General features: G+C 39.0%; 1 protein-coding gene across 1 annotated transcript in view; it reads right to left on the bottom strand.

Annotated features, from left to right (window-relative positions):
- Positions 1 to 2,454: 2,454 nt before the first annotated feature.
- The window catches only part of LOC150087355 (uncharacterized), a 224,242-nt gene continuing 202,287 nt past the window's right edge, over positions 2,455 to 24,409 (bottom strand). Inside the window, exon 9 of the mRNA XM_090372018.1 lies at positions 2,455 to 2,846. Within this exon, the coding sequence (XP_090228144.1) occupies positions 2,619 to 2,846 (228 nt within the window). The 3' untranslated portion in view covers positions 2,455 to 2,618. The remainder of the gene's footprint in view (positions 2,847 to 24,409) is intronic.

The raw sequence follows: 24,409 nt of genomic DNA, 5'->3' as shown, positions 1-24,409 counted from the left end.
ATTATGGGCACAGGAATAAACTGGATCTCTCTCTCTCTCTCTCCCAGCTGAATAATGAGCAGGTGTGCATTATTCAGCTAGAGAGGGGCAGGATGGGGGCATTAGTATTGAAAACTTTCATTAAACTTTTTATAGTTCTTGATAAACTGAGAACAGCATTCAGATGCTTTGGTACAGTGGAAGAAACTTATGTAAGTCAGTAGATGTAGCTGAGAGGAGATAATTATAATTGTAATCTACCTGTTTTACCTATTTCTTCCTTTCATTCCTCTCTTTTGAACTAGAAAACTCTTTACTATTTCTGTATTGTTCACAGTACTGACAGCACATAAGTACTAATTCTTCTTTAAATTAGATCATAATATTTGTTAATATTTTCTAGTGATGAGGAAGCCATACTGTCTAAAAACATTTGGAATGCATGTAATTTATTTATATTAAATTATTATAAATTTCAGTACATAAAATAACATAGTGCACTGGTCTTTATTCATATCAGTAATCCCTGTGTTAATTTAAACACATCCTTCAAATCCTATATTGTCAATATTTCAGTTATATCAGGAACCAATCTGCAAGATATGTTTCTCAGAAATTCCAGGAATGAACATATGAGCTCTCCTTAGAAATGAATGCAACATAATTCACAAAGTTTAATGGCTTATTAAAATGCACAATAAAAACTTATATTTCTTATGCTTTCAGTGACCTGAAGGCTTAGTGGTTAATGAAATAGTAAAGGATGTTATCACTGGAACATTGGAATAACCAAGCAGTTTTTACTGAAATAACCTTAATAGAAATAGATACAATAGAAACCTTAATAGATTTAAAAGAAAAGACCAAAACATTAAATTTTATTTTGCAGAACAACTAAATTAAATGTTTTCAACTAGCTAACATTTAATGAGGACATATGACAGTAACAGGTAAACTTTTTTTTTAAAGTACAGTAGAGCATCAGTTAACCAGGATAATTAATGTCAGACCTCTTCCGGATATCAAAATTTTCTGGATAATCAAATGTAAGATAAAATTAGATAAATTCTGTTATAATGTATTAAAGGTAGAAGAAAAAGACTTTAAATAGCATGAAAAAAAAAAAAAAAAAAAAAAAAAAAAAAACATTTAATTTTTAAAAAATAATAATAATAACTTATACATAAAAATTCACACATTTACATATTCAGATAGGTATTTTGCTGGAAATTTTATGGAAAAAAAATTTAAAGTAATTTTTTTAAAATAATGTTTGATAATTTTTTGTTTCATTTGTTGTGACCTTTTTTTTTGCTGCTAAATCTCTCAAGTTCCTTATATCTCATTCTTCCTGGATTTCTGCCCATTTCAGTGCTGTTTATTTTTGTTGATGTGTTACCGAGAAAAATAATAAATTACAAAGTTTCGGCCCGATATTATTCTTACCAAATCTGGAACTAAATTAAACAATATTAAATGAAGAGAACAAATATGTCATGGAAAATTGGGTTCACAGAAGCAAATTACTAAACTCTGTTAGTCATGGTTTCCAAGAAAACCCATTATTCCTAATCCAACATTTTGTGGATGATATACGACGTAAAAAAAACAGATAGAAATACTTTTGTAGCATAATAAACATTTGTCTCAAATACTACCATTAATAAAAAGAAGAAAAATAAAAATCAGCCTTTCAAATTATTCCGGATAACCGATAGTCTACTGTACATCTTTTGGAAAATAAAATAATAAAAAAATTTCAAGAAATCAACAATTTTCAAAAGCCTAATAAATGTAATAAGGTTATTCTTTTTAACAGATATTCATATATATATATATTAAATGTTTGTGAGGTTACCTGAGTGGCAAGTTCCACCTTTGTTAGTAACCATTTCTTGAATTTTTTTAGTTATGACAAATAAGCAATTTTAAATTTGTTTACCATGCAACCTGCTTATAACTGATATTCTTTGAAAGAATATTATTGCAATCAATAAACACACATACATAAATATATATAACATGTAATCTCATTAAAGTGATATATTCATAGTATAATTTTTCAACTTTTACACAAAAAAAAAAAAAAAAAAAAAAAAAACTTGTCAAAATTTGCAACCTGTACAGAAATAGTTTCACATTTTTTACAATAAACAGCATCAAAATATTGACTCAAAGAAACTTATTTTAATGAACAAAAATAAATAAAATAAACTAACATGTACACAAAGGTTTGTTACCAAATGCCAGTAACCAATATGAAACTGAAGTACCAAAAATTATATACTGATCTTACTAGAATGATTATAGCAGATTTTGACAAGTCTTTATACAAAATATCTGATATTAAAATCTGGACAATATTGCTGTTAAAATTCATCATCACACAACATCAATTGTAAAATCCAATCTCTGATATAAAAGAATGCTCCTTACAACTTTTGATTTCTAATTACATAATATTCTGCTCTATATAATAAAAAACCAACTCTTTCAGTAAGGCACGCTAGCTCCCATCACAGCAGCTCAATATCCATTAAAAGTTTAAGAATTGAAAGAATGGATGCCACGGGAGCACAGGCAACATTCTTCATAGGGAGCATAATCTATAACCTTCACAGATCAACAATATAAATAACTTATGAGAAGAGCTCCCTAATACTACACTTGCTTTGTGGCTTGAAACGTAGATGTTCCTCAATAAACTGACAAGGACAACGAGCAGTAGAACAATGCCGAGGTGGAGAGGGTGTACCAGACTCTTCAGTGCCATCTGGATGAAGGGGAACGTTTAGATCTAACCTCTTCCTGATATATTCTTTCACCCATCTCTGACTGTATCTTAGAAGCAACCTTTCAGCATATTTCTAAAAACAAAGTAACCATATTTATTATTTTAGTTAATCTCTAGTAAAAAAATTCACATCACCAATACAGATAATCTTATATAAAAGAACAGTCCATGGATAAAAATTACAACTTACTACATTTATTCATATGGTTTAAATGTGAGAAAATTTCTGAAGCATTCATTGATGCCCAGAATTCTGTCTGTGTGCCATCGAGGCTGAGAAATTTTACTCTCACAGGAATTTTATTTATAATTATGCACTGAACATGAATAAAAATAGGATAAATAATACTTACACACTGAATAAAATTAAATAGGTAAAAAATATATTAATAGCAAATGTACTAAAATATATTTTACACAAAAATTTCTTGCAAACTGAGAACTAACTTGCCTTTCCTATATGTGCTTAAACTCACCATTTGCAAACATCTTAAGAAAAATAATTTCCATGAACAATGAGGTCCTACCCAAATTTCAACTGAAAAACACGTAGTCCATGAGCTGCATTAAGTCCTTTACTACTTCAGAAAAGTTTGGCTGTTTTGAATTTGTTTGTATTATGTGAAAGTATGTATATATTAGCATTAGCATTAGTAGAGGCATTTGATGCAAGAAAGCAAGCTTATGCAGCATCAGCCAAAAAAAAAAAAAAAAAACCCACTTCCACTTCACCCCTCTGTTCGTTCAAAATACCTGTCCAGCTGAGCCTTAAACTTATTTAGGCTATCAACCTCCACCACAAGGGATGGGAGTCTGTTCCACCAACCAACCACCCGCTGGCTAAAGGCAAATTTCCGCACGTCTATCCTACATCTGTCTTTCCTCAATTTGAATTTATGCCCTCTCAGGTGATTTTTCTGAGCTAGAGGAAGAATCCCATCAGCATTGAGCATGCTTAAACCATTCAAGGCTTTATACACCTTTATCAGATCACCTCGCTGGTGCCTAGTCTCCAGACACTGTAATTTGCAAAACTTAAGCCTTTCTTCGTAAGAGCACCCCTTTGTTCCATTCACTAATCTTGTTGCCCTTCTCTGTACTCGTTCCAGCAGCTCTACATCCTTCTTGAAATGAGGCCTCCAGACCTGTATACAGTACTCTAGGTGTGGCCTGACCATTGCCTTATACAATGGAATAATCACCTCCTTATCCCTGCTGGAAAAATTCCTGTACAGTATATCATTGACAATACTCCATGAGCTACTCTTGCAGCCCGTCTGCACTGCTCAGAGAACTTCATATCTGCCTGCACAACCACCCCCAAGTCCCTTTCATTCTCTACCACTGTCAGTGTAGTACCACAGAGTTGATACGTTGCTCTGGGGTTGCTGTTTCCCATGTGTAGTACTTTACATTTGTCAATGTTAAACTTCATTTGCCACCTCTCAGCCCATCTGCTCAACCTTTCCAGATCCTGTTGCAGCAGCATAGTGTCAGTAGTGTCCTTGACAACCCTGCCAACCTTTGTATCATCTGCAAACTTGGACATTAAGCTTGATATACCATCATCAATATCATTTATAAATACAGAAAACAATAATGGACCCAACACTGAGCCCTGAGAGACTCCACTAATAACATTAGTCCACGATGAGCAGTGTCCATTGATTACCACTCTGTCTTCTCCCCCTCAACCACCCCTTTATCCATAGCAGCAATTTGCCTCCAATGTCACACTGCTCCAATTTGTGTAGCAGTCTTCCATGTGCAACAGTATCAAAAGCCTTTCTAAGATCCAAGTATACGTTATTCCCTGCATCCAGTTCTTTTGTGACTGCATCATAGTATCCAATCAAGTTGGTCAGGCAAGACTTCCCCTTAACAAAACCATGCTGTGTCTGAGCTATAACTGAAGTCTTGTCTAAATGATCTTGCAGTGCTTCTTTAACCAGTGCCTCCATTAATTTTCCTGGAAGAGAAGTTAAGCTCACAGGTCTATAATTACTTGTGTCAGCCTTCGATCCTCCTTTGTGAATTGGGGTCACATTTGCACATTTCCAGTCTATGGGTACCTCCCCTGAGTCGAAGGAAGCTCTCATAATTATGGCTAAGGGTTTGCTTACTTCCTTTGCTGCCTCCTTTAATATAACTGGATAGATCCCATCCACCCCGGGTGCCTTTCTTGTGTTTATCTTCAACAGTTTCTCCTCCACTTTACTCCCAGTTATTTCAAGATTCTGTAGCTTACTGCTAGAGTTGAATACACCTCTGGCATTCCCCTTGCTGAATAACTCCTCATGTGTGAATGTCGATGCAAAATATTCATTTAGTTTGTTAGCTACCTGAGCAGGATCATCAACAGTTGACCCATCAATATCAAGTGGACCAATCTGATTCATCCCCTTCCTTCTAGAGTTTACATAAGTAAAGAACTCTTTGCTGTTTTTCTTTGCATCCCTTGCCAAAGATTTCTCGTAATCTGCCTTCGCCTGCCTAACCTCCTTTGTAACTTGGTTGCATATCAACTTGTATCTATCATAGGCTTCTGTGTCATGTGTTAATTTGTAAGTATCCCATGCATTTTTCTTCTCTGCCATATGCCTCATTAGTTCATCTGACATCCATTTTGGCCTAAACCTTGAACAATATTTCTTAGTTGGTATGTAAAGCCTAGTGTTCTTTGAATGCTTCCCATTTTGAATTTGCTGTTGGTAACATCATCAGTTGGTCCCACTGTATAGAATTTAAATACTGTCTCAGTCCATCGTAGTCGCCTTTACGGAAGCAATAACCCTTCCCTTTACCCCTAATGGTAGTTACCTCTTTGAGTAAATCCCACTTCAGCACACTGTGATCACTGCTACCTAGTGGTTCATTTATCTGCAGATTCTTAATGCATGAAGAATCACTGCTGATAATCAAATCAAGAGTATTACTCTCTCTAGTTGCCTCCCGAACATGCTGATGTAGAAAACAATCATCCAATAAATCCACAAAAGCCCTGCTAGTGTGTGAGTAACCAGCCCCCAAATTCCAGTCAATATCTGGGAAATTAAAATCTCCCATTATAAGACTCTCTGATTTACTGGCCCACTCTATTTCCCTGTACAGTTCCTTATTATACTCATCAGAGTCATTAGGCCTATAGCACACTCCTACTCTCAATTTTGATCTCCCAATGCTTATGTCACACCAAACTGACTCAACACTGCACTGTCCAGCGATGTCGACTGGCTTCACTTCCTTGGTTTTTATGTGTTTCTTAACTAATAGCATAACCCCTCCCCCCTTCCTATCCTGTCTATCCTTTCTGTAGACGTTGTACTCCCCAAATTGCAGTTCTGCATCCCTTATATCTGTGTGACACCACATCTCTGATATCCCAACAATATCTGCCTTTGATGTTTTGAGCAATACCTCAAATTCATCAAATTTATTTACTAAACTCCTAGCATTGGTGTACACGCAAGTATACCTGCACCTGTTTCTATTCTTAGCTACCCTAACACAACCCATGTGTTTACTTGTACCGCAATGGCTCCCAGCAGTCTCTGAAATACCATGCATCTTGTTTTTCAGGCTTCTGCTCATTCTAATAGAAGCAGTGCAAGAATCTCTTTCACCTCTGCCAGTGGCTACTGTCAATCTATTGGTCTTTGTCTCCCCCCAAGCTAGCAGTTTTCCGACCCACCTAACACTGCCTTGATAGCATCAGCAAATATTCTTGCACCCTTTCTATTTAAGTGTATCCCATCCCTGTAGAAGCAATCTCTCCTGTTAACAAGTACAGTCCAGGCTGAAAAAAATTCTACCCCTTGAGCCTTGCACAATCTTTCCAGGGCCGAATTGATCGACAAGGCTCTCATCATATACTCCCTCCTATCGTGTCTGGGCAGAATTGCAGACACTTTCAAATTCAACCCTAATTCTCGGCTTTTGTTCAACAGTGACCTGTACTTGTTAAGTAATTCTGCCGGTCTCCTACTCTTAATATTATTAGTGCCAACGTGTACAACTATATCACCTTTTGTGCCCTTAAAAGATGATATTCGCTCTGCAACGTCATCAACCTTTGCCCCTAGCAGACATACCCTGGTCCTGTTCCACCTATCTTTTTTACAAAGCATGTTCCCCGTTTCCCTGACAATAGAGTCACCAACAACTACTAGTTCCTTCGGGACCAGCGCATTCTGCCTTGGGGGTTGTCTCTGTGTCACGCAATGCCCAAGTGCAAGCTCTGGCGTTGATGTGGGCAGCTGAGAGCTTGATATTTTTTTTTTTTTTTTTTTTTTTTTTTGATAGTTGTTGGCGCATCGGCTTCTGTGGCCATATTGCACCTCCCAAGGTTTTTGCAGTACTTTGATCCAAGCCCGAGGCGGGAATCGAACCCGCGACCTTTGGGTTGCCGGGCAGGTACTTTACCCACTCGGCTAGCCCGGTCGGCAGAGATTGATATGAATGAATGAATGAATGTATATATGAATCTTTCAGAGTAATGAAAGAAAGTGTTACTGATTATTAGTATTAGATTGATAACAACGGTGGTTAGCTGTGATAGTTGCTATTATATGTGCTCTTGTTAAAAGTGTTTATAAATATGGTTTTAAACTGCTTACTTTAAATACTCTTGTGATACACAGATATATTCTGATAAGGTCTACCCGGTTTGACAATTTTTAATCAAGGAAATGTAATATTCAAGGTAGATTTATGATAAGTCTGTTTTGGCAGTTACAACATTCTCTGTTCTGACTGTCAGTTCCAGCTGCCTATGCTTTGGCATAGCACTGGTTCTTCAAAATTTGAAGAGCTACTTTTTAAAATCTTCAAAGTATGGACACTTTCAAATTCAACCCTAATTCATGGCTTTTTTTCAACAGTGACCTGTACTTGTTAAGTAATTCCCCCGGCCTCCTACTCTTAATATCATTAGTGCCAATGTGTACAATAATATCACCTTTCGTGCCCTTAAATGATGATATCCACTCTACAACGTCATCAACCTTTACCCCTGGCAGACATACCCTGGTCCTGTTCCACCTATCCTTTTTACATACCATGTTCCCCGTTTCCCTGACAATAGAGTCACCAACAACTACTAGTTCCTGTGGGACCAGTGCATTCTGCCTTGGGGGTTGCTGCTGTGTTGTGTGATGATCAAGTGCAAGCTCTAGCATTGATGTGGGCAGCTGAGAGCTTGATGGGCCTCTCAATTGAGATTCTTTGAGGGCATCCACCCTATCCTTCAGCTCTCATACAGCCCCATAACAATGCTCAGTTTTCGCCTGATTTCCTCACACTCCTTACATCGTGCATACACAAAGACATCCCCCTTGGCAATATCATGTCCCATATCTGATTGCTCCACAAACATCAAGCAAAGTGCATTTTAAAAGGCTGTGATTCAGAGGGAAACTGCCCCCCCCCTCAGTTCTCCCCTGAGCCATAGCACTCCATTTACCTTGAGCCTTTTGTTTTGCTGCTCTGGTCTGAGTCATGATTTCGATTCATTTTCAATAAAATTTCAATTTCAGTGCAAAATTATAACTCTAAACCTGTATCCCAACACAGTTATAACACTATATATCTATATATATTTTTTCCGTATCAAGTATTATCTTTGAGTTCCATTATATAACTTCCGTATCAAATTATGTATTAATTAATTATGTCATGTCTGTAAAATCTAAGTCGTTATATGTATTTAGTTAAAAAGTAATATTTAATTGACAATGAAGTTTAACAAGATTAATAAATTTTATTGATTAATTGATAATATTATATACTATACTAAGCTAATGCTATCTAGTTCGTGATATAATGTTGTATCGTATAACAATGGCGGCAAGTTACGAACGGTAAATCTACGGACACAAGTATTAATTAACTTCCAAAATTTCGCTGCCTCAATTCAGAATAAACCAACGCATCTTGACTAGGTCTATAAGCTACTTATAGAAAGTAATTTAACATAACAATTAGTGAATAAAGCGGGTAAATATAGCTAAAAAAAAAAAAAAACTTACCATTCGCTGGAGTTGCAAAACTTGTAAAACATGTGGATTGGATACCCTTACCGATACTAAGTAATAACCTACAAAATCTCTATCTAAGTTAAAATTTAAACTAAGAGGTAATTACCATCAAGGGTAAAGGGAAGGGTTTTTCATTTCGTAAAGGCAACTATGGTGGTCTGAGACAGTATTTAAATTCTATACAGTGGGACCAACTGATGATGTTACCAACAGCATTCAGAGAATTTATCTTGGAAGCTACTAGGCTTTACATACCAACTAAGAAATATTGTTCAAGGTTTAGGCCTAAATGGATGTCAGTGAACTAATGAGACATATGGCAGAGAAGAAAAATGCATGGGATACATATAAATTAATGGGTGACATGGAAGCCTATGATAGATATAAGCTGGTCTGAAACCAAGTCACAAAGGAGATTAGGCAGGAAAGGCAGATTATGAGAAATCTTTGGCAAAGGAAGCAAAGAAAAACAACAAAGAGTTCTTTACCTATGTAAACTCTAGAAGGAAAGGAAAGGAATGAATCAGATTGGTCCACTGGATACTGATGGTTTAACTGCTGGCTGACACACTAAATGAGTATTTTGCATCTACATTCACACATGAAGAGTTATTCAGGGATGGGGGGGATGCTAGAGGTGAGTTAAACTCTGGCAGTGAGCAAGATATAAGAAATGCAGAACTGGAATTTGGGGAGTACAATGTCTACAGAAAGGATAGACAGGATAGGAAGGGAGGAGGGGTTATGCTATTAATTAAGAAACACATAAAATCCAAGGAAGTGAAGCCAGTCGACATCGCTGGACAGTGCAGTGTCGAGTCAGTTTGGTGTGACATAAGCATTGGGAGATCAAAATTGAGAGTAGGAGTGTGCTATAGGCCTAATGACTCTGATGAGTATAATAAGAAACTGTTCGGAGAAATAGAGTGGGCCAGTAAATCAGAGAGTCTTATAATGGGGGATTTTAATTTCCCAGATATTGACTGGAATTTGGGGGCTGGTCACTCACACAGTAGCAAGGCTTTTGTGGATTTATTGGATGATTGTTTTCTACATCAGCATGTTCGGGAGGCAACTAGAGGGAGTAATACTCTTGATTTGATTATCAGTAGTGATTCTTCATGCATTAAGAATCTGCAGATAAATGAACCACTTGGTGGCAGTGATCACAGTGTGCTGAAGTGGGAGTTACTCAAAGAGGTAACTACCATTAGGGGTAAAGGGAAGGGGTATTGCTTTCGTAAAGGCGACTACAATGGACTGAGACAGTATTTAAATTCTATACAGTGGGATCAACTGATGATATTGCCAACAGCAAATTCAAAATGGGAAGCATTCAAAGAACTTATCGTGGAAGCTACTAGGCTTTACATACCAACTAAGAAATATTGTTCAAGGTTTAGGCCTAAATGGTTGTCAGATGAACTAATGAGGCATATGGCAGAGAAGAAAAATGCATGGGATACATACAAATTAACACGTGACACGGATGCCTATGATAGATACAAGTTGATCTGTAACCAAGTTACAAAGGAGGTTAGGCAGGCGAAGGCAGATTACGAGAGATCCTTGGCAAGGGATGCGAAGAAAAACAGCAAAGAGTTCTTTACTTATGTAAACTCTAGAAGGAAGGGGATGAATCAGATTGGTCCACTTGAGATCGATGGGTCAACTGTTGATGACCCTGCTCGGGTAGCTAACAAACTAAATGAATATTTTGCATCGACATTCACACATGAGGAGTTATTCAGCGAGGGGAATGCCAGAGGTGTATTCAACTCTAGCAGTAAGCTAGAGAATCTTGTAATAACTGAGAGCAAAGTGGAGGAGAAATTGTTGAAGATAAACACAAGAAAGGCACCTGGGGTGGATGGGATCTATCCAGTTATATTAAAGGAGGCAGCAAAGGAGGTAAGCAAACCCTTAGCCATAATTATGAGAGCTTCCTTGGACTCAGGGGAGGTACCCATTGACTGGAGATGTGCAAATGTGACCCCAATTCACAAAGGGGGATCAAAGGCTGACACAAGTAATTATAGACCTGTGAGTTTAACTTCTGTTCCCGGAAAATTAATGGAGGCACTGGTGAAAGAAGCACTGCAGGATCATCTAGACAAGACTTCAGTTATAGCTAGGACACAGCATGGTTTTGTTAAGGGGAAGTCTTGCCTGACCAATTTGATTGGATACTATGATGCAGTCACAAAAGAACTGGATGCAGGGAATAACTTTGATATTATATACTTGGATCTTAGAAAGGCTTTTGATACTGCTGCACATGGAAGACTGCTGCACAGATTGGAGCAGTGTGGCATTGGAGGCAAGTTGCTGCTATGGATAAAGGGGTGGTTGAGGGGGAGAAGACAGAGAGTGGTAATCAATGGACACTGCTCATCGTGGACTAATGTTATTAGTGGAGTCCCTCAGGGTTCAGTATTGGGGCCTTTATTGTTTTCTGTATTTATAAATGATATTGATGATGGTATATCAGGCTTAATGTCCAAGTTTGCAGACGATACGAAGGTTGGCAGGGTTGTCAAGGACACTACTGACACTATGCTGCTGCAACAGGATTTGGAAAGGTTGAGCAGATGGGCTTCGAGGTGGCAAATGAAGTTTAACATTGACAAATGTAAAGTACTACATATGGGAAACAGCAACCCCAGAGCAACGTATCAACTCTGCGGTACTACACTGACAGGGGTAGAGAATGAAAGGGACCTGGGGGTGGTGGTGCAGGCAGATATGAAGTTCTCTGAGCAGTGCAGACGAGCTGCAAGAGTAGCTCATGGTGTATTGTCAATGATATATAGGAATTTTTCTAGCAGGGATAAGGAGGTGATTATTCCCTTGTATAAGGCAATGGTCAGGCCACACCTAGAGTACTGTATACAGGCCTGGAGGCCTCATTTCAGGAAGGATGTAGAGCTGCTGGAACGAGTACAGAGAAGAGCAACTAGATTGGTGAATGGGACAAAGGGGTTCTCTTACGAAGAAAGGCTTAAGTTTTGCAAATTACAGTGTCTGGAAACTAGGCACCAGCGGGGTGATCTGATAGAGGTGTACAAAGCCTTGAATGGTTTGAGCATGCTCAATGCTGATGGGATTCTTCCTCTAGCTCAGAAAAATCACCTGAGAGGGCATAAATTCAAATTGAGGAAAGACAGATGTAGGATAGATGTGCGGAAATTTGCCTTTAGCCAGCGGGTGGTTGGTGGGTGGAACAGACTTCCATCCCTTGTCGTGGAAGTTGATAGCCTAAATAAGTTTAAGGCTCAGCTGGACAGGTATTTCGAACGAACAGAGGGGTGAAGTGGAAGTGGTTATTTTTATTTATTTATGTTACTTTTTTTTTTTTTTTTTTTTTTTTTTTTGGCTGATGCTGCATAAGCTTGCTTTCTTGCATCAAATGCCTCTACTAATGCTAATGCTAATGCTAAGATGATTTCGTAATAACGGAGAGGAAAGCGGAGGAAAATTGTTGAAGATAAACATAAAAAAGGCACCTGGGATGGATGGGATCTATCCAGTTATATTAAAGGAGGCAGCAAAGGAAGGAAGCAAACCCTTAGCCATAATTATGAGAGCTTCTTTGGACTCAGGGGAGGTACCCATCGACTGCAGATGTGCAAATGTGACCCCAATTCACAAAGGAGGATCAAAGGGCAACACAAGTAATTATAGACCTGTTAGTTTAACTTCATTTCCAGGAAAATTAATGGAGGCACTTGTTCAAGGAGCACTGCAGGTTCATCTAGACAAGATTTCAGTTATAGCTCGGACACAGCATGGTTTTGTTAAGGGAAAGATTTGCCTGACCAATTTGATTGGATACTATGATGTGGTCACAAAGGAACTGGATTCAGGGAATAATTTTGATATCATATATTTAGATCTTATAAAGGCTTTTGATACTGTTGCACATGGAAGACTGCTGAACAAATTGGAGCATTGTGGCATTGGAGGCAAATTGCTGCTATGGATAAAGGGATGGTTGAGTGGGAGAAGACAGAGTGGTAATCAATGGACACTGCTCATCGTGGACTAATGTTATTAGTGGAATTCCTCAGGGTTCAGTGTTGGGTCCATTGTTTTTTTCTGTATTTATAAATGATGATGATGGTATATAAAGCTTAATGTCCAAGTTTGCAGATGATGTGAAGGTTGGCAGGGTTGTTAAGGATGCTAATGACAGTATGCTGCTGCAACAGGATCTAGAAAAGTTGAGCAGATGGGCTGAGAGTTGGAAAATGAAGTTTAACATTGACAAATGTAAAGTGCTACATATGGAAAGCAGTAACCCCAGAGTAACGTATCAATTTTGTGGTACTACACTGACAGTGGTAGAGAACGATAAGGACTTGGGGGTAATTGTGCAGGCAGATATGAAGTTTTCTGAGCAGTGCAGACGGTCTGCAAGAGTAGCTCATGGTGCCTTGTCAATGATATACAAGAATTTTTCTAGCAGGAATAAGGAGGTGATTATCCCCTTGTATAAGGGGATGGCCGGGCCACACCTTGAGTACTGTATACAGGTCTGGAGGCCTCATTTTATGAAGGATGTAGAGCTGTTGTTATGAGTACAGAGAAGGGCAACAAGATTAGTGAATGAAACAAAGGGTTGCTCTTACGAAGAAAGGCTTAAGTTTTGCAAATTACAGTGTCTGGAGACTAGGCACCTGCGAAGTGATCTGATTGAGGTGTATAAAGCTTTGAATGGCTTGAGCATGCTCAATGCTGATGGGATTCTTCCTCTTGCCCAGAATAATCACCTGAGAGGGCATGAATTCAAATTAAGGAAAGATAGATGTAGGACAGATGTGCGGAAGTTTGCCTTTAGCCAGCGGGTGGTTGGTTGGTGGAACAGACTTCCATCCATTGTTGTGGAAGTTGATAGCCTAAAAATTTAAGGCTCAGCTGGACAGGTATTTGGAACGAACGGAGGGGTGAAATGGGAGAGTTTGTTTTTTTTTTTTTTGACTGATGCTGCATAAGCTTGTTTTCTTCCGTCGTATGCTAATACTAATAATAGGGATGATAAGGACATTGCACTTTTGACACCACATAGATCTGCTGAATATTCCATCAAAACATATCATCAAAGAGGGTTATGCTACGGTGGGGAAGAAAGTTCAGTTGGATCACAGTGTTCCTCGTACAGTGTCTCCCATTTTAAGACGAAATAATAAGAGGAAAGTCGAGAACAATGCGCCTAAAAATGATTGGAATAAGGAATTACGTAAAGTTAAGAAAGATGTTCAGAGTGATATGAATTTGGCTGAGAAAAATGAAAATTCTCCAGCTAAAATTGAGATAGGAATGACACTGAAGTGAGTATCTTGTCATAGTGTTCAAAAGAAATTAGAAACGAAAACATGAATTTTAATCTTGTTGTCAAAAAACATGATTTCTTCAGGGGAGAGAAACTGCCTCGCGCAGATGGTGATTTCAGAGGAGATAATACTCATAGCTTTACAGAAATAACATTTAAATTATTCAAAGATTTGGAAGATTTCCTTTTTGCCAAGAAGAGTGGTATCAATCGGAGTTCAATCAGAGGGATACTGTCTAGATGGGATCTTCTTGAAGCCATGGTTTTAGAACTTGGAATACAGAATGAGAAATTTAAGGAACGGATACAATTGTATGCATGAATCCGCTCAGAATTATAGGCAAGATACAGATAACCGACAAAATCTGAAACTTTATAGTGATATAGTTAAGAGTGACAACTTCTGTTGCAAAGGACATGGGCTTGAAAGTGAGTTCCTCAGACGATGAAGCGGCTAGATCATATGATGATGAGCATGTTTTATTAATTCAAGCTAATGACGTCCCTGTACTTAAAAGTAGTGAAGATGTCCGAATTGCTGTGGATAAGGAAATGAGAAACTCATTAAGAGGGGTCAGGATATGGAAGGTAAGAAAAGTAATTGATCGTGGCATTGTTTTAGAGATGCAAAAAAAAAATCATAGAAGAAATAAAAAAGTGTGAACAATTGACATGGCTTGGATTAGCTTTTGGATTTCCCAAAAGACCTGGAATTAAGTTAATTGTGGTTCAGAAGGATGATCTTCTATGCAACATGTATGAGAACATCTTTTGCATTTGGGATTGACAAAAGAGATGGTTTCTGAGATCATTGTTCGCTTCATAAGTAGAAACAGGAGTGATTCTGAAAAAAATAACTGGATTTTGGAGGTTTCACAAAGAATTAGAATGTTTCTAATGCAACAGCAGCACTTGTTTGTTGGACTGATGTCATACAAGTTAAGCGATTTCTATCTTGTGACTTTATGTTACAATTGTCAAGGTTTTGGGCATACTGCCAAAACATGCGACACCCTTCCGAAGCTTAAACAGGCCAGTCTGCATGGGCTGCCCTCAGGGATCCATTCTGGAGCCGCTCTTGTGGAATATGGTATTAGATGAACTACTCACCATGGACCTGGGAGAAGTTGAAGCCCAAGACTTCGCAGACGACTTGGTGCTGATGATTGCGGCGGACTCACAATCCAGACTGGAGGCACATGCAAACTAAGCCGTTCAAATCCTACAGGACTGGGCCATACTCCATACTCTCAAAATTTCACCTGAGAAGACAGAGTCAGTACTACTCAAGGGCAACTTAAACTTGAGAAGGCCACTGCAAATCAAGATAGTGGGGAAAACAATAAAACTGTCAAATCAGATTAAATACCTTGGAATCATCCTTGATCGAAATTTATGCTTCAGGCCACACCTTAAAGATAAACTCAAAGATACCTAAAAGATAAACTCAGAAAAGATAAACTCAGAAAATATGCGGCATTGGTGGCCAGAGTTACACACAGGAATTAGAGACTAAACAGGAGGACCCTATCCCTGTACTATAAAGCAATCTTTATCCCGGTTATCACTTACAGGTCTCCCATATGATATGTGAAAGTGGGTACCTGCAGTGAAGAGAAGATTAATGGAGACAATTCAATGAAACATTCTGTTCACAATAACAAGGGCATGTTGTACTATGAGCACAAGTGCACTGCAGGATCTGGAAGGGGTCCTACCTCTGGACCTGGAAGTGACCCGCTGCGGGTTTATGCATCATCTATCCAAGGGAACACCGACCATGATAAATGACTTTACCATTGACATTACCAGCAATCGGAAGAGAGAAAAACAAAGAATAGTAGATCACTTGAAACAGATATGGCAAAACAGGTGTAGCGAAACCAGCAAGGGAGCAATAATGTGCAAATTCATCCCATACATCACCAAACTATACCCAAAGGCCCCAGCGTGGCTATACCCAGAATTAAACACAACCTTCCTACTCACATGATGGACCAAACTGAAAAACCACACTAAAATTATAGATAGTGGAGACATATCCAGCCAAGTTGTCACAGACATTCTCTCAGATATGCTAGACAAGCTGTACTTGCTACCTGGAAGTCTAAAACGCTGATGGAACTGATATTCGGGTGACACTCAAGTCAAGTGGACCCAATTTCGGCGAAGTTCAGACGGTCTATGACAGCCAAATCCTCTGCTTGCACCTTCACGATGGTGGGACTGTTAGTAATCCTGGGTATAACCTCCATGCACAAGTACATGGTGGGTGACCACCCAGGTGTGAACCAACGTAAGCAGGGGTCGAGGTGTGGCGCCCACACCACATGGAGGAACGCCGCCCTCTATGTTACCAGGCAGTACTAGGTGGTAGATGACTCTCATCAACCGGTGAAATACCACCACTTTGCTTATTGGAGGCTTGAAGTGGTGGAACCCACGTTTAGTCTCTAGAGCTAAGGTCCAGCCAACCCTTCCCTATCTCTTCCATCATGCAGTATGATTGATGATTTTTGAGGTTATGATGAATGTCGTGGCGAGATCCAATATTCCTTACATTTCGAGGGTACAGCTCTAAAACGGTGTTCGCAGGCCGGCCGCTAGTTAGTACACAGGACCAAACCTATTGGTAACTCTCTAGGAGGCTTCCGGATCAGCTAGTGTATAATCTTGCTACCTCTACTCTGCCAGATAGTGACTGGAGGGAGTCCGAGTAGTGTGTATGCGGGGAGCATTGTCGAGGCCACGTTATGTCAAGGATCTGGGTATATTCTTACCACATGTACGCCATATCCAAAAATTTCATTACTTCATACAGCATGTCCCACCCACTTTTTCTTACTATTGAATACACCATGAATTTTCAAAATAATAGAGCAAGCTTATCTGTGAAAAGATCTAAACCTCCCAAGGACTTCCTAATTCATTTCACAAATATACGTGGTCTCAATTCTAATCTCAACGATGTCCATTTCCACTTGCAGTCTTCCAAACCCCATGTACTTTTTCTGACTGAATCTCAGTTATAGGTTGATTCAACTACTGCTCATCTCAGATGTCCAAATTATTTGCTGTATGATTCCTTTCGCCTCAAAGGTGGTACTTGTGCACATGTCCGTTCTGATATTCCCTGTCAGACTTGGCAATTTGGAATCTCCTCTCTTTGATCTTCTCTGGCTTAAAATCTCTCTACCTCATTGTGTCAAATTCATCTGTTGTCTCTACCGTTCTCCCAATTCCACTAATCACTTGGAGCTCTTTGACTTCTTCTCTTTGTAACTTGACTTTGTCCAGTCCAACTTTCCTAACAGTGAGGTAATTTTCCTTGGTGATTTTAATGTTCACAACTCCAGCTGGCTTCCGTTTTCTAGTCACACCGACCCAGCAGGTCGAGATGCTGAGGCTTTTGCAATTACTAATGACCTAGCACAGATTGTTCATTTACCTACAAGAATACTGGACAATCCTAATCATACAGCCAATACGCTTGATCTTTTCTCACAAACAACCCTTCTAAGTACAAGGTCAAAGTCAGAGGGCCTTTAGGCACTTCAGATCACAACTTGGTGATTGTCTCTTCTCCAATGGAACCTTTATCTCATGGCTATTCCCAACCTTGTATTGTTTGGCATTACAAGAATGCAAAATGAGATGACCTGCAAGACTTCTTTTCTTCTTTTCCTTGGTCTGATTACTGTTTCAAAACTTCTGATGTCAATGTTTGATCAGATCGTGTCAGTGAAATTATTCTTGCAGGAATGGAATCCCTTATCCCACACTCCACTTTAAAATCTCGTCCTTTATCTAAACCTTGGTTTTCCAATAAATGTGCTACGGCTGTCCAAGAGAAGAATGCTGCATATCGTAATTGGCTTGTTTCTAATTCTTCAGTTTCATTTTCTGCCTACACCAAAGCTCGCAACAATTGTAAAGCAGTTATTAATCAGTCCAAACTAGAGTTTGAACAGGATAAGAGTAGAAAACTTGCTTCTTGCCCTAATGGTAGCCGAGCATTCTGGTCTCTTGCCAAAGCTATTGGCCGCAACTTTTGCCCATCTCTGCTCCCACCTCTGTCCAAACCAGATGGTTCTGTTGTCACTTCAGCCAAGGATAAAGCTGACCTGCTTGCATCCCATTTTTCTTCCAGCTCATGTATTAATGATCTTGGTAAAACACCTCCCACCATTCCTAACACACTCCATTCAATGCCTCCTGTGGTCTTCCGTCAAAAGGATATCAGAAGGATTTTGATGAATCTTGATGCTAAGAAAGCTCCAGGTCCTGATGGTATTTCTCCAATTGTTCTCAAAACCTGTGCTCCTGAACTTACTCCTATTCTTTGCCGCCTTTTTTCACTTTCTTATTCCAAAGGTGTTTTTCCTTCTGCTTGGAAATGTGCTCATATCCAGCCAGTTCCTAAAAAGGGTGACAAATCACTCCCATCCAATTATCGTCCCATTGCAATTACTTCTACTCTTTCTAAAGTAATGGAGAAATCAATTAACTGCCAACTCTTAAACTACCTAGAAACCTTCCGTCTGATCAACGATCGCCAGTATGGATTCCGTCAGTGTCGATCCACTGGTGATATTCTGGCTTATGTTACCCATTTATGGACTAATTCAATGGAAAGGTTCGGTGAAACACAAGTAGTTGCTCTTGACATCTCAAAGGCTTTTGATCGTGTTTGGCATAAAGGTCTTCCAAACAAGCTTCCATCTTATGGTTTGCCAACTGTTTTTAGTAATTGGTTATCCAGTTTTTCTCTCTGATCGCTCACTGAGGGTGATGGTAGATGGCTCTCTGTCTTCTAACTTCTCCACTAATGCCGGTGTCCCCCAAGGTTCAGTTCTTTCACCCACTCTTTTCCTCTTGTATATCAATGACCTTCTTCCATTGACTGGAAATCCTATCCATAGTTTTGCCAATGATAGCACATTGCATTCCACTTTCCATTTTGAGAAACCTTGTCCTGCTCAATCAGCTTCAAGTTCTCGAAAATCTGCTGCCAATTCCTTAAATGCCGATCTTCAGGTAATTCTCCAGTGGGGCAAAGACAACTTAGTTGATTTCAACCCTTCTAAAACCCAGTCTTGTCTTATATCTCGCAAAAAGGATTCTTCTGCTCCTATGCTTATCTTTAATGACACTGCGATTTCTAGGCAAAATTATATATCTCTTTTGGGGATTACCCTGACTTCTAATCTCTCTTGGCACAAGCACATTACAAATATTGCTTCCTCTGCATCAAAAAAACTTGGTTTTCTCTTTCGCTCTCGGCGTTACTTTTCTTCCAAACAGCTGCTCACTCCGCATAAATCGCAAATCCGCCCTGCCATAGAATATTGTTCCCACATCTGGGGTAGTGTCCCCAAAACCTCTCTCAGGCTTCTTGATTCCATTCAGAAGAGGGCAGTTAGGTTAATTAATGATTCATCTCTAACAGAGTCTCTCCACTCGCTTTCTCAGACGCACTGTTTCTGCTGCATGCCTCTACTACAGATACTTCCATGGGCACTGTTCTTCTGAATTGGCTTCTATAATTCCCGCTCTCTCTTTCAAAACAGTCCGAACACGTGCCGCCACTAGCCAACATCCATTTACTGTCCAACTTCAAACCCACAGAACCAACTTTTCACCTTCCTCATTTATTCATTCAACTGCTGTTTTCTGGAACAACCTTCCTTCATACATATTTCCTGAAAATTACAATCTACAGAAGTTCAAGTCCAATGTCAACAAATATCTTCTTTTGTCTTCTCAACCTCCAACCCAAGCACGGTACTAAGTACTATAGGTTCTAATACCTCTCGTGTTTGGGGTTCACATAAAAAAAAAAAAAAAAAAAAAAAAAAAAAAAATACAACACGAAAACTCAATGACCAAAGATGGGACAGACCCCCCCCCCCACAAGAAAGGGACACCGGACTGACACCATAAAGCCATGTTACGAAGGAAGAAGTGACAAACCATACTCAGAGGGGATCTGGACCTGTGTGCGTTGTGGTAAGCCAGACGCAACGAGTCAGCAGACATGGCTGTCATGTAACAAGACTTGTCACACCCACTGGACTGAGCTCTACTCCAGGAATGAAGCCATCAAGAAGCAGACAACTACATTGGACTAGACAAATGCAGCGATGCTGCAAAGGTGCCATATGATGACCTGTACCGCACCCTAGTGCAGTGCCTTTCCTTCCCCTCTTCCATGGCAGGGATGGGGAAGACCTCTGCCCTCCTTTCCCTCTGGTGTGACACGGGAATGCCCCCTGCCAACTCTGCGGTCGCCTTCCCCATTGATCCCATATTTCTGTCTTCCTTCCTCTACTCTGCCTAAACAGCATACGCTCCACACTGCTATCAAAATTCATAAGTACAAATCTAAATGTGTTGATATTAACCTTTCGGTTTTCATTTTATCCAGGGTTGAAAAACCCAAATTTTTTTTTTTAGGTTCTAGCCACTGAAATCTCAGGAAATTAGGTGGCAGGACCTGCCAGAGTGAAACTAAAACTACTGGGCTCCTGGTCTGCCTCCATGGGGTGAAGGTGGGACACAGCAGGGGTCCAGCAGCTAACCGACCAGATGAACAACACTATACATATACAATATCCATACAATTTAAATCTCTGGCATTTCCAGCGGACTGGTACACCCACAATGAAAACTATACGGCAATGAGGGGAACCCGTGGTGCCGTCTGTCACTAAATACACCTTACACCTTTTCTAAAACATGTAGACGACGAGATCCTATAAGCAGCCATTGTGCTGGGAAAGGCCATACGTATAAAAATTGAAAAGACAAAAAGGGCTGCGTGTTCAAACTGTATTGCTAGAAATCATGTGGGAGTGAAACCATTCTGTTCAGTGAAGTTATGTGAAACCATTCTGTTCATGACAAAACGTGTACAGAATATCAAAGACTACTTAAACTAATTAAACTACGCATGGCTGATTCCTTTCATAACTATGGCCAATAGTTCAAATTACTGTAACTCAAATCAGTACACTCACAATATAAGTTTGTTTAAAGGTTTGAAAATAATGCAGCTGAATGCGCAGCATTCTTGATCTGTTGCAGATGAAATGAAAACTGTATGTCAACGAGAAAATATCGGTGTTGCGTGTATCCAAGAACCTTATTATGTGAATGATAAGCTAGTTGGTTATCTCCTTTCTTGTAGGGTCATATATAATCCTTGTCCAGAAGTGAGAGCTGCAATAATTGTTTTTAATTCTGACTTAGTATTAACCAAAATTGAATCCTTATGTAGCAGTCATGCAGCTTGTGTTAATATTCAGTCTACTGTTAGTGCTTTTGTATTTGATTCAATATATTTTAAATGCAACTCTGATATTCGGCCATATTTAGTTTATATGGATAATGTTCTTGATAAACTAGTAGATTTGCCTGTATTGTTTGTAACTGATTCTAATGCCAAGGGTTCACTTTGGTTCAGTGGTACTATTGATGATAGAGGGAAGGCTATAAATGATATGATAACGGAGCAGAAGCTTATGGTTCACAATCAACCTGGGGAGGAGTCCACCTTATGGACAGTAAATGGTGAATCAAACATAGACGTAACTCTTACAAACTCAACTGGCACTAGATTTGTCTGTGGATGGAAAGTCAAATCTGACTGGGTATTGAGTGATCATTGTGAGATATTTTATGAAATCAATACAGACAGGGGAAACAGTGTTGGCTTGAATCAATTACGGTGCTTTTCTGTTAAGCATGCAAACTGGGATAATTTTGAGGGAAGTCTTCAGTGGGCCATGATTGCGATCTCTGAGTTATCTAACATGACAGGTGATAACTCTGTGGGGTTTTTGCAAAAACTTATCTATGATGCATGTGTAGCTGCTATGAAATAGAAACAGATAAAATATAGACCAGTTAAGTGGTGGACACCTCAGCTTATTCTATTGAAAAAACAGGTTAATAAGGCTAGGAAGCAATTTCAGAAGAGCAAACGTAGGGAAAGTGCCTTGGAAGTTATTCGATTAAAGAAAGACTATCAAAGCCTTCATAATAAATAAGTTCAGGGCTTTTTTTTGGGATGGTACACAACGGTATGGCGTACTGGCACCTTTATTCACAGTGATGTGTGACATGGATGCAGTAAACTTCGAAATTTGAAATATTCCATAAACTTTTTTCACATGTTTACCTACTATTCAAATAAGCTTAAAGTTATTTAACTAAATTTGCATTTTTCACTCTCTATTGTTAAGATATTTTCCATATAAAACTGTATAACCATTTTTATAATTCTAAATTACTCAGTTGGACCTCCGTTTAATTATTTTGATTTAAAATTTATTTAAAATAGTTTCCGTTGAGCGAGAAAATTTTCACACAGTGAACGGATTAGGAGAGAATTAACTTGGCAATTTAGGCAATTAGTGCTGCTGTGTGAATTAAGAGAGCGAAAGCATTCTACAACAGGTATCTGACTACCTGTCCCACATATGGAGAAGTCACTGGTCAAGAGTGAGCAGGCAGATCAAGGAGCATTCCCAACGGCCTCTGGCCCACCTTCTACTGTAGTGGTGTCCAACCTTTTCCAGTACAGGGGCCATATTAAAAAAAAATCAAAGTTAGATTTCTTTAGTATGTTACATTTTTCATATCTTGTTGCATATAAAAGTAAAATTGAAAATATTCGGAAATTTTATTAAGTACATACACAATTACATTTACTGAACAAAACATTTAATGAGAATTTTTTTGATAATTAACAAAATTTAAAATGCTGTTTTAGTTCACTTTCCGGGTGGGCCGTAGGTTGGACACTGCTGTGAATCAACTAAGAACACTCTTCAAGAATTAGGAGGGAGTGATTTTCTTTTACTCCGACAAATAATCATCTGTTGTTTCGCGGAAGTGCATTATCCTCATTTTTCCATATGGTCACAGTACCTGAATATCCCAATGACACTGACATTTTGGACAGTTTCAAAAGAAAAAAAAAAAAAAAGAAAAAGAAAAATTTAAGAACTAGTGACAATACCGATGACAAGAGAAGGAAAACGAGGACAACAAAGGTATTAATCCTCCTAAACACGAAATTTGGCATTTGGTGAGAATGAAGTTAGAAAACTGTCAATCAGGTTACAGATAAATGAAAGAGATATAATTCGTGGATTTCGGGAATACCTAATTGAAAAGATGGTTTCGGAAGAAATAAATGAAGCATTTCATGAATGCTCTGAGTACGATACCAATTTCAAGGAGTGAATTTAACCCCGCGGGCTCACATCTGGTGAGTATGGGCTTGGCAAACCCAGGGTCCTGAGCTGGATATCATCATTCTTCTCTTTCTTGGTGATTCCTTTATACTTCTCTCTCTCTCTCTCTCTCTCTCTCTCTCTCTCTCTCTCTCTCTCTCTCTCTCTCTCTCTCTCTCTCTCAGGGGGTAACTCGGGGGGGGGAATTTTTTTTTTTTTTTTTTTTGGCTGGTGCAGCATAAGCCTCAGGCTTCCTTGTACCATATGGCTAATAATAATAATGTGAATGAGGATTTTCACAAATGAATCTGATTGCCAGCCCAACCAGAGCTTTGTTAATGACAAAAACAGTTTCTTCACTACTGTTTCTTAAAATTGTAGGCCCACCGCTGACCCGCTTTGACCCAGCAAAATTCGTAGCTGCTTCGGAAACGTCATTCAGCAAGAGACACACAAAGAGGAAGAAAAGAAGTCTGCATAGGGTCCACCTTATGGACAGTGATGAAAATTTAATAAAAATTTGGAATATTCTACAAAAATTTTATTATGAAATTATTTTTACTTGTTATTTATTTTTACTTATTATTTTTGGGTCCGTAGTCAAACGAAGGATGCTTATAATGTCACTCGGTTGTCTGTCCGTCTGTCACAGTATTGTATCTCTGGAACCACTCAATCTATTGACTTGAAATTTTGCATGTGTTTGTACATCATTTGGGCCAACATAACACTATATTGATTGTTGTTGACAAAAATTTGTCTGAGAAATGGGGGTAAAATGTGGGGGGACATAAAATGTCAACGTTTCCCTATAGCTATAGGGAAACGGGGAACATGCTTTGTAAAAAAGATAGGTGGAACAGGACCAGGGTATGTCTGCCAGGGGCAAAGGTTGATGACGTTGTAGAGCGAATATCATCTTTTAAGGGCACAAAAGGTGATATAGTTGTACACGTTGGCACTAATAATATTAAGAGTAGGAGACCGGCAGAATTACTTAACAAGTACAGGTCACTGTTGAACAAAA

Source organism: Mastigoproctus giganteus, chromosome 4 (genome assembly GCF_048544385.1).
Source record: "Mastigoproctus giganteus isolate SK-2022 chromosome 4, ASM4854438v1, whole genome shotgun sequence".
In the NCBI taxonomy this organism is placed as follows: Eukaryota; Metazoa; Arthropoda; class Arachnida; order Uropygi; family Thelyphonidae; genus Mastigoproctus; species Mastigoproctus giganteus.
Note: the sequence above shows the minus strand (reverse complement) of the source record. Positions and strands in the feature narration are given on the sequence as shown.